The sequence below is a fragment of the Falco naumanni genome, chromosome 4 (genome assembly GCF_017639655.2).
Source record: "Falco naumanni isolate bFalNau1 chromosome 4, bFalNau1.pat, whole genome shotgun sequence".
Taxonomy (NCBI): Eukaryota; Metazoa; Chordata; class Aves; order Falconiformes; family Falconidae; genus Falco; species Falco naumanni.
This window is the reverse complement of record NC_054057.1, coordinates 19,262,308-19,273,120: the sequence shown is the minus strand read 5'-3', so window position 1 is coordinate 19,273,120 and position 10,813 is coordinate 19,262,308. Positions and strand designations below refer to the sequence as shown.

General features: G+C 40.4%; 1 protein-coding gene across 3 annotated transcripts; it reads right to left on the bottom strand.

The window, feature by feature from the left end:
* Positions 1–591: 591 nt before the first annotated feature.
* On the bottom strand, positions 592–10,412 carry HERPUD2 (HERPUD family member 2). 3 transcript variants are annotated; one of them, XM_040592957.1, is made up of 4 exons: positions 10,301–10,412; positions 9,730–10,056; positions 4,029–4,106; positions 592–753 (listed from the first exon to the last, which is right to left on the bottom strand). In XM_040592957.1, the coding sequence occupies exons 2-4, from the start codon at positions 9,874–9,876 to the stop codon at positions 607–609; spliced, it is 372 nt and encodes a 123-aa protein (XP_040448891.1). In that variant the 5' UTR covers positions 9,877–10,056; positions 10,301–10,412; the 3' UTR covers positions 592–606. The 3 variants fall into 3 exon arrangements, with proteins under 3 accessions (XP_040448891.1, XP_040448890.1, XP_040448889.1); XM_040592956.1 differs by having other exon boundaries at positions 10,255–10,379; XM_040592955.1 differs by having other exon boundaries at positions 10,259–10,379.
* Positions 10,413–10,813: the final 401 nt, after the last annotated feature.

The following is a 10,813-nucleotide window of genomic DNA, read 5'->3' as shown; positions in this document are numbered from 1 at the left end:
TGTTTTGTGAACACCTTTAATAAAAGCTTAAGAACACTTTTTACTTCTCACCGTCTTACAGACACTACAACTACCTTGAAGCTAACTGCATAAATACTGGCCAATTCCTGTCAAGCAGAATGAACACTGGCCAGGCTGCCCCTGTCTGTCTCACAAGGGCACTAATTTGACTGGTCTCTCTTCAGGGGTACACAAAGTAAATCACAAAGTAAATCAGAACTTAGTTTAGTGTTCATTGTTTTGTTGGGGTTTTTTTTGGTTTGGGGGTTTTTTTCAACTGAATATACTGCTCAATTTCTGCCAAAGACACAGCAATATGGAAAGGAAAATTTACTTTTCGATTTACTTTTTTTAAAAAAATTTACTTTTTCACACACTAAGTGTGAAAAAGAAGAGTTTAGAAAAAGTGCTTTATCATCTAATAAACACAATTGTGTTACAATTCTTTAAAAAGGTCATCTTTGTTTAAACAAAGTGGCACCCTTAAATAATAAAGTCTAATTGTACAAACTCATATGGCACGCTCAGCCTTCACCACACTATTTTACAGTCAAATATTAAGAGTTAAGAGAAAGTCTTGGAAATCTTCCTCAGTGTAGAGGAAATTCACATCCTATGTACGAAACAAAAATAACTCACTGAGCTACTGCTGGAGGTTGAAGCTCCGTGACCTTCTCTACTGGTGCTGGGTTTTGGAGAACTTGGGGGTGTCCGGGAAGTACATACCAGATGAACCATATGATATTCATCTTGCTAAAAATTAAAGAAATTGAAAAGCTAAAGCAACAATATTTGAAACATTTACAAGCAAAAGCCATCTTTAAATATCCACTTTCAAAGTTGCATTTGCAATCAGTAAAGAAACATTATACAAAATGAAGAGACCATAAACAAAACTTGAGCCTAGCACAAGCGAAACCTACTGTTTCACAACTTGTGCTTTCTTAGCAGCTGTCCGCAAGAACATATTGAACATTCACTTACTCCCAATTTTCCCTAGAACCGCAGTATAGTGGAACCAATGGAGGACCACACAGAGAAACATGAGGTAGTCTATCACAAGCTTTGACTTTATTTTGGAAAAATCTCAAACCTTTTACAGGGCTCTGTTTCCTAAAGTTAAGAATGCTTACATTTGCACTGAGATCTAACGAAGAGTGTTATTCAATAAAGGCATCAGGGTAAATGAAAAATGTAGGCACTGGAGTTCCACAAGCCAACCAAGACAAAAGAAAAAAAAAAAAGTATCAGCCATTGCCTCCACCTCACTCCAGCCTAAGCCTGGCTCAAGTCTAACCTGCAGATATTCCACACTCAGGCAACGCTATTCAAAGTACTAGATGGGACCCGAGTACTCCTAAATATATGAAATTAAGGAAGCAAGTCAGTGGCATCACTTGAAGCCATGTCAGCATGCAAGTAATCAGCCCATGCCAATTCTTCATGAATATGCTGCCCCGCAACACACTAACATGGACGCCACAACAACTTCAATCTGAAGCTCTTGCCCTGTACCAAATGAAGACACCCCGTTACACCAGCATCCCTGAAGCTCATACAGCCATAGCAACAAGAGCAGCTACGACCGTAAAGTTGCACATGACAGCTTCCTCAGCAACCAAATTTTAAAGAAAAGCCACAAAAGCCACCCAGTCCTCTTCCGAAATCAGCGTGATGCAGTCAAGCTGCAGTTTTTAATGAGATGACATTTAGAAATACCAGGTTTGGAGTTTTTTTTAAAACCTACCAAGAAACTTAAGACACATAGGTTTATTCACTTTTAAGTTTTAACCTTTAGGAATAAAGAAGACTGAATAACTGCTTTTATACACCAGTGTGCATTACTGCTAGTATAGCCTATCCATATCCACATTCATTTGAACTCCTACACACGTATCAGTTTCTAGCCCCAAGCACAGCCTATTACATTAAGTGTAATTTCTTACCAGATGGTGATAGTAAGCAATGATCAGAGAGCACTGCACACAGGCAATCAGTGTTCTGACCACATCAAAAGCCTTTAACCTAACCTGTTACCTTCTTCCTACGTGAGAACTTATGCCACTTGGAAAGGGAAAGGAAGTTAAACTTCTTTTAAGCTTACAGTGTACAGCTTTATTCAATGTGACAGTTCAATATATTTCTATTTATACATAACACATTGAACATCACTGTGCTTGAAGAGTGCCACAAATTATAGCCTCAACGTATTTTACGTCGGCGAAATGACACCTCTCAGTATCAATGAGCAAGTATCACAAAGCTAAATCAAGAGATTTAGTAAAACCTCAGATATCAGGAATTTATAGCTAATCAAGTGGGAAGAACATGGCAGAGAAGGTGACTGAACTTAAAGAATAATCATATCTTTTTTCCAAAAGCTCTTAAACTTGAGCACAAAAGACTCCTCCTCTTCCAACACAAATTTTTAACTTTGTGCTTAAGACTGATGATTATGTTTTTAAAGTCAGTAAATGTAACTAAACCCAAGGCCTATAGCTACTAAAATGCCTTTAAAGTCAAATATAGCTCCTGTATTCTTAAGGAAGACATTAGTTAGGAAAAGTTTCTGCTCTAGTACACAAGTAAGGTCTGAAAGCGTGCTTCCTAAAACTAGTCTGCTCTAAGCAGGCCAAGTGAATTCAAGGGATCCAGGTTTCATTTTGTCCTCAACCAGCAAAACTAAGCTTTGAGATAAGTTATATAAATACTTTCATGAATTTTTTAAGTGGTACAGGATATATACTGGTTGGCAGTACTCCAGCTCCACTTTTGTAGTAAACCTATATATAGTAAGTTTCAATCATTTTTAGTTAACAGTTAAATACAATGTAACAAAACCATTTCAGAATGAAGATTATAAAGTAACAACAGAGAGTCAAGATTCCTCTGCATCAGTTTTTCCATACTTAAAACTGAAGTTTGGTTGCTTACTTTCACTAAAGCATTATTCTCCTTTAGAAACTTTCCTCCATACTACATATTAAAATGTAACCCACCTGCTCTTGCAGTCTATACATTGATTTTTACCTCAGTATGTTACAAAAAAGTATCATCATCAACACCCTGGTACTGTATCACAGAGTTTACCTATTTCATAGGATTAAGAACTGTGTAATTGTTTAATGACCGAAAGTATTTTCCAACTATAGCTACTGACGCACCCTCATCTATTTACAAGGAGCTGAAAGACTACTCAACATAATGCATTATGTTTTCTGTTGCCATCAAAATTGAAGCAAAGTTCTTTTTAATCTGCCCTAAATATTACCTTATTCTACACATCTTCAGGAACTTTACGAATTTAATGAAGTCCCTATTATGTGGTAGCATCAATCCAAACTATTTGTAGCAATTTGAGAATAAAGTGCATTTACTTCAAGATTTCCTACATGATATGTCGCGTGTATACAGGATTTTGATTTTATTTAAATGTTGACTGAAGAATCTAAAGTTAGATTAGTAAAATTACTTTTTTCAAGATGAACCAGCAGAATAAAAAAAAAAAAATAAACCTCTTCAGAACAAACAAACTTTCAAGTATCATTAGGAACAGTTAAGAGATGACAAATAAAACCAGGGTAACAAATAGCTTTCCCAGCAAAACCATTCAGGAATTTAGAATTCTGGTTTTGCATATAAATATATTACCCTTAATTTGCTTGCACAAGTGCCATTTTAATGTAAGTTCTTGGAATTATGCACGTACAAGAAATGAAATTATGTCCCAAACCAACAAATTCCATTTATGTTGTAGCAGGAACTGTCTCTAAACTACATATCCCTTGTTTATGACTTATGTAGCCTACTTGCTCTCCCACCCATTTGGAAGCATGCCTCAATCCACAAGCATCATAATCTTACATACACGGGATACTTGAAAGTACATTTTCCAGAACGTATCAACATTATATGGTTACATCTGTCAATACAACAATGAAAACTTGAAGCTAAACAACGCATCAAATTCCTATTTCCCAAAAAAGGGGGGCTGATCAAATATCATACGGTGTTGATATAAAGCTTACTTTTCTGAGAACATCTTTCAGCTGCAGATGATCAGGAAGCAGTCTGCCAGAATACACCAGTCTCTGATCCTTTGTAGACTAGGAGATGGGACAAAGAAAGGAATTTAGCTTTTTATCTCCAGCTGTATATCTGTACAGCAGGAACATTTGCAGACATGAAAATTCCTTATGATTCCAACCACCAACAGAGCGCCTTAAAAACATTTCAGAGACTTCACATGTCCAACTCACAAATAAATTCTGAAAGAATTCTGCTATTACGCACTCAGCAAGAGTGCTATAACGATTAACACCACATAATTAGCAAATGCTGCTCAGCAAAACTACTGCGTATATTCAAAAATTCTTTTCTTTTTAAAGATTTGCTCTTTATCCTGCTCCCATTCCCAGGCACTTGCTGAAAAAGTAGATGGAAAAGTGGCTGGGGCAAACAAAAAAAAAAAAAAACAGTAGGAAAATCGAGTGATAATTAAAATACACAGAAATGGGGCACAAAATCTTTCTCAACAAGGAATTTCTGTTATTACTCCCTGCTACCATTCCCCCACCCCCACAAAAATAAACAGAAGAGGAAACAAGGAAAGCATTAAAAAGCATGAAGCAGCAAAAAATTTATTTTAAGGTAGCCTTCAAAATTTGGTAAGCTTTTTTCCCCCCCTCTGGTCCTACACTCCCACATTTTAAAATACCTTTCTAATGCAAAAATAAGATTTTCCATTTTTTAAAAACAAATGATGCACTATTCACAAGGTAGTAACTTTTAGCTAGTCTACTCGGAAGAGTTAATGATGAAATTTGGGGTACAGGTGTACAGTAATATGTCCAGTGTACTGAAGCAATAGGCAGCTTACTTGGCTAAACAAAACAAACAAAACCCCAACCCTACTCAATTCACTTTATGTTGTCAGAAAGTTTTAAATAGTCTTACTACTAGTAGGTCACTAACACACTTCAACTATGTAAACAAACAACTCCCTGTTTATTTTTTGCTTGAAAAATGCTCCTAAACATACACCCATATGGGAAAAATTTTAAAGAGAATCCAACTGTTACATCAGTTCAGTTTAACTACTGCATGCATCCTAAATACAATAGCATTTATCACTCGAAAGAAAGTACTAACATAAGCAAATACTAAATGAAGAAATCTAGCTTAACATCAGTGGAACAAACATGCATTATCAGCATGAAAAATTTGAAGAATTCCCCCATCATGCAAACAGCTAGTCTTACAACATCTCTGCTCTTTCTCTCCCAGCCTACTGCTGCCCACTCTGCAGTCTTATTCATCCTAATAGTAAGACACCAATACCCAAGATTCAGATCTCTGCAATTAGAAAAAGCTTTCACAAAAGTTTAAGTTGGTTTTTTTTTTTTCTTGCAATAGCCTTTTACAGTTTCCCAATAAATTAGCAAAACATAGAAAAGTTGCAGAACATTTTCCCCCTGAAGAAATCTGGTCATATCACTAGAAAATAATTATAGATACTCTAAGCAAATAATTCTAAAAAGTACACGTTAAATCTGAAAAGCTTTTGTTGTAAAGTTTTTCCTAAATCCATACTAGCCATCATGATTAAACACACGTCTTTTTTAAAAAAAATGAGTGCATAAACTAACACTTATAGTACAGAACTGTTTATCACTTCTATTGAAGAAACATTTTCCATATTCTTCTGCATTTTTCTGTATTTTTAATTAGTGACATAATACACTATTTTTGTATGTTTCACAACACAGGGAACTAGTTATCTGCAGCTCCAATGGATAAACTACTGCAATAAATTCAATATAAATGCTGTACTATTTCTACTTAGGTTTAAAACAACAAAAAAATGCTTGTCTCTCATATCAGACTAAGTTATCTTGAACTATACCATTTTAGTTGCTCCTTTCAAGCAGGAACAGGCTGCTGACAGAACACAAGCTTACTTGGATTTCCTATTTGGGAAAGACCTTAGAAAAACAAGAATTTACAGCAGGCATCAAGACTACAGAAAACTTTGATTTCCTGTAAAATAGAAACTTGCTGCTTTAGAATGACCAGTGGAGCCAGAAGAAAAGTCCAGAAACCTTGTTTCTAGGTCCTGAGATAGATTATCTGGAGATTAATTAAAGAAGATAAGCAGTTAAAACAAGCAAAACCCAAACTCCAAATCTTTGCATCATCACCCAACATGGCAACAGAGCGCTATTGTGCTTGTCCCACTCATGGTCAAATTCAGATTCTTCTCTGCAGTACCTTATACATGAAGCTCCCCTCAACCCCATCTAATTAAATACCTTCTCAAACTCAAGTAGTACAAATTAATTTTTTTAATACGAGTACTTCACTGAGAAGAAACTGCTAGATTAAAATGACCCCTCAAAGCTACTACATAGCCTTAAGTAATGCATTTCAGCTCCCTACAAAACCATAAAAGAAAAGGTTATGCATACACTGAGTACTGTTAATCATCTTAAGCTACAGATATTAATGGGGGAAGATGAGGTCTTAAAACACCCTACATAACTTAAATACCTAACTGTGCACTACAAGATTATCACTTGCAATTCTCAGGGTGAAAGCCATCTGGGAATTCCAAAATGTGGGGATTTTTTAAATGCAGATGGAAGAGCGGACAGATGTAAAAACATACATATGCCAAAGTAAACAGAAAAAGCATTCAACTCATCCCTCTGCCAGAGGAGGTTCACTATCACACATCCTGCTTCAAGGAACAGCATACTCGCTACTAGCCCAAACACTAAACTGATGAAAAAAAAAACACTAGAGTGGCCCTATTTTCAAAAGCAAGCACACAGCACCAGATAAAGATTCTAGAAGCTAAAGCTTAGAATGAGATGCAAAACAGTCTTTAGATTATGATCTAAAAGGTATGTATTTAAAACTAAGAATTCAACAGCTAGTGGTTTTTTTCCCCCTCCATTTTTCAAGTAAGACCTCCATCTGCAATGCTTAGTCCAAGTTAGCTACACTCAGCACATTACCAAAACTGCCAAACCTAAGCTAACGCAGCCACTTCCCTTGGAACATGATCTCTGAGCTACCCTGTCTTAGCTACAAGACATTTGTTATTTTGGTCATTCATCCTCTCCTCCACTCTTCCATAGGACATAAAAATCCAACCAACCACATCTGGTGAGAATTGTGGGGAAAGTACATGCTAGAAGACAGGTACTACAGGAAATGAGAAACAGCAGTTTTAAGTGAACGCTTATGGGTGTAATCAACGCAGCAGTTAATGCACTGAATGGGAAGAACTGCTAGATTGAGACAAGTTGATTTTCCAAGTTTTCTTTTCTTAAATAAAGATTGAAGGACACTAACTGCAGTGCTCTAGCTATGAAAAACTGGTCCAGAAAGAGGCAACAAATACTGACAAACGTGAACCTTAGTACAGACCCATAAACTAATACTGTTTTCAACCCATTTAGATTATTCAACGACCGAATTTAGTAACTATACCAACTTTAATAGTGACTAAACCAATTCAAATCTGCCTATACTTGGAATCTGTACTTCATTTTAGCTAAAAGTCATTTACACAAATTAATCTGGAAAAAATCACAAACACCACTGCCTCGAGGCCTTATTTCTCATTTGCCTATTTTAACCACCTCATTTTCTGAAGATACACTCTTAATAAATTGTAAGTTTAATGACAACGTTTACAGTTACCATCAGTTAACAGACTAATTTACAGATGCGTATAGGAGGATTAGGTAAAAGTCACACATGACAACTGGAATGACTATGTATAGCAGTGATAGGAACTGATTTCTATTCTATTCCCTTAACTTCAAGAACACTGCAACACCTGTACAGAGCATGTGTTCTGATGTGCTCCTGCACTCTTAAAATAGCAATGTAATAGAAATTATTTCCAGGACCTATCATATTCAGGGAATGTAGAAATTTGATCGACAAGCTTTTGACAGTCATCTGGTTTACAAAGAACAAAAAAAAAAAAAAGAGGGGGGGGGAAAGGGGCTGCTCCTGAAAGCACAAGACTTAGAACAATTTTGGAAAAAGCAGTTAGCACTCAAGATCAAAAACATATCAAGCCGAAAAATACACTTTTCAATTTTACTATACATAGGAGACAGCCTATGAAACCCTCTCCTCCTCTCCCATCTTACTACTTTAATTTGAAAGGTTCTATGAAATGAAAATACTGTGTTCAGTTACTAATTTAATTGCAAGTACAGTAAATCCAAATTAAACTGGAATTACTGAGATAATTTTCACTAAAGAAACTTCCCATTCTTTAACCCAGAACAATTTTGGGGATTCTGAACTAGTCATTTAATAACGAGAGGCATGCTGAGGAATCAGTTTTCATTGGAAGAAAGATTACATTTCAGTTGCCTGGAACATATTATACTTACTACTGGTTAAAACCTACAGTGCAAGATAAAAATCTCTCCTTCATTAAAGATTCTTCCTAGAAGCCCAATTTAGAAATATCATGAGTCAGAAAGCTAGTGTTTAAACACAAATACGTCATAGGAGGAGATTCCAGTGAGGAGGAAGAAGCAGCAAGTTGCGTATTTGTTTCTTTCACAGCAGATAGGCTCTCCCAGCAGAGAATTACTCACAGCAACAACTAAAGTCACAGACTCTCAAATACTGCTTAACAGCTGTCAACATGCCAGTGACACAGCCCAAGCTGCTGACTGCTTTGCTTCCTCCTCCAAAAAGCAGAAACCTTTGAGAGACAAAGCTACTATTTTACACTCCCCCAGCCAAAAAAAAAAAAACCCAAAACATCAATGCCAGTAATTCTTCTATCAAACTAGGTGAATACTAATCACTTACAATATAAATGCAATCTTTGTCTATTGGTTTCTACAGCAAGGTCTAGGCCTCACATGCTGCTGCAGTGCGAAGGCAAAGTCACTGTCTTTACACAGTTTTTCTGGAAGAAAATTTCCAGTACACTGTTCTGTATGACCACCATTCTAAACAGGTGCAGTATTACCTTCCTATTATTATCTGTATGGTTTTTCATGGACTCTTTTTAACTGCCAAATTTAGAACTTAAAAGAATTTACAAATAAACCATATTTTCCTCAGGAAACAAAGAAAGCTACAGGTCTTTATCCTAAATTTCAAAATACAGTCACAACTGTCATATGTTTGCAGTACATCTGAGAGCAGAGTTTTCAACACAGCCTCGAAAAAAAAAAAAGGGTTTTGAAAGAGGAAAAAGAAAAAAGGGGAAGTAATTCTGGAGATTGCTCAATTGCATGTTTCAAATATTATGAATAAATATCTATCTATTCCACACTTCAGTGAATTCACTAGAGTTGGTAACTTTACATGTATCACATCGTAATTGGTTTAGACAGAACTCTGACATTTACAGAAATCAGTCTTAAATTCACTTAACTGAGATATCTACACTCCAGATCCTAAGAGAGTGAAACGTAGCATTAAGAAGTACCTTCAGTGATACCGCTTTTCAGGATGCTACACTGTGATCTTCTGCCACCCTACAGAACCGCAGCTATTTACGTTGCCAACTTCCCTGAAAGCAGAGAGCCGGGCGCTGCCTTGACACGGGTAACTCCTGGGCAGCGGGATTCTTGTTTATTTTGCAGAGTACCCAAGGAAAGCCTCGGCCGCCCATCCGCAAGTTACCGCAATGCCAGTTTTCCCGACAAGACGAAGACAAAGGGCTGGCCAAGCACTCACCGGCTTACTAGGGTAGACTTTGGAAAGGTGAGATTTTAGCTTGCCCACAGTCCAGTCCAGAAAGCAGTTAATGGTCTGGTCGGTGTATTTCTGGTTGGGGGCCTTGATGATGAGGGTCACCGGGTGATCCACCACGCTCTGGTCCATGCTGCCGGCAGGGGCGACCGGCCCCGCCTCGCTCTTCTCCGCTGGGAGACGAGGCCGCTGGAAGCTCCGGGCGCCCGGGGCGGGCTCAGCGGCCGGGGGCGACGCTCCGGGGGAGGCCGGGGGAGCCCATGGTCGTGCTGGCGCTCACAGCGCGGGCGGGGCGGCGGCACCGGCCAAGCTCTGCCCGCCAGACGCGGAGGAGCAAGCAGAAAGAGAGGCGGCTTAGCGCTCACACAGCGGCACCCCCCCTCCGGTAACAACCGCCACGGGGCTCCCGCCGGGACAGCGGGGGGGCGCGCCTTCACCTCAACCTCAACCGCCACCACCCCCCCCCCCGCGGACCGGCCGGTTCCCCCCTCCCCCCCGCTGCGCCCGCACCCACGGAGAAGGGAAGGAACCGAGACGGAAGGGGACGGCCCGGTACCCGGAACGCGCCCGCCCGGGCTGGGCCCCTCCGCCCGCGGCGCCGCCTCGACCTCCGGCCCCGCTGTCGTTGGCGTAAAATGGAGACCGGAAGCGCGGCCGCGTCCCTCCTCCCTCCGCCGCTCCCCGCGCGCGCCGCTGGGTGGCGCCCGCGGGCCGCCCGGGCGGGGGCGACACGGCGCACGCGCACCGCCCCGGGCGAGCGGGGGTGGGGGCTGGGGCGCAATGGCGGGGGCGAGCGCGCGGGGCGGGGGGCTGGGGCGCGCGGGGCCTGCTCCGCCGTTGGGCCGGCGGCGGCGGCGGCTGGAACGGGACGGAACGGGAGGGGCTGGGCGGGCAGGGCCGGGCGCGGGCGCTGTGGAGCGACACTGTGTGCCGGGGGTGGCGTCGGGAAACCCCGGGGGCGGCAGCGCTCGGCCTCGCCGCGCTCCGCGGCTGTAGCCGGGGGCCGTGGCGGGTGGGGATGGCGATGCGCAGGGCAGTCTAAAGGCCGACACGATAAATTGAGAATTAA

Coding starts and splice junctions, on each gene's coding strand:
- HERPUD2 (XM_040592957.1), bottom strand. CDS start 9,876: ATGGACCAGAGCGTGGTGGATCACCCGGTGACCCTCATCATCAAGGCC. Junction 4,107..9,729: donor AAGTCTACCCTAGTAAGCCG/GTGAGTGCTTGG, acceptor CCCATCTCCTAG/TCTACAAAGGATCAGAGACT. Junction 754..4,028: donor TGAAAGATGTTCTCAGAAAA/GTAAGCTTTATA, acceptor TTTAATTTTTAG/CAAGATGAATATCATATGGT.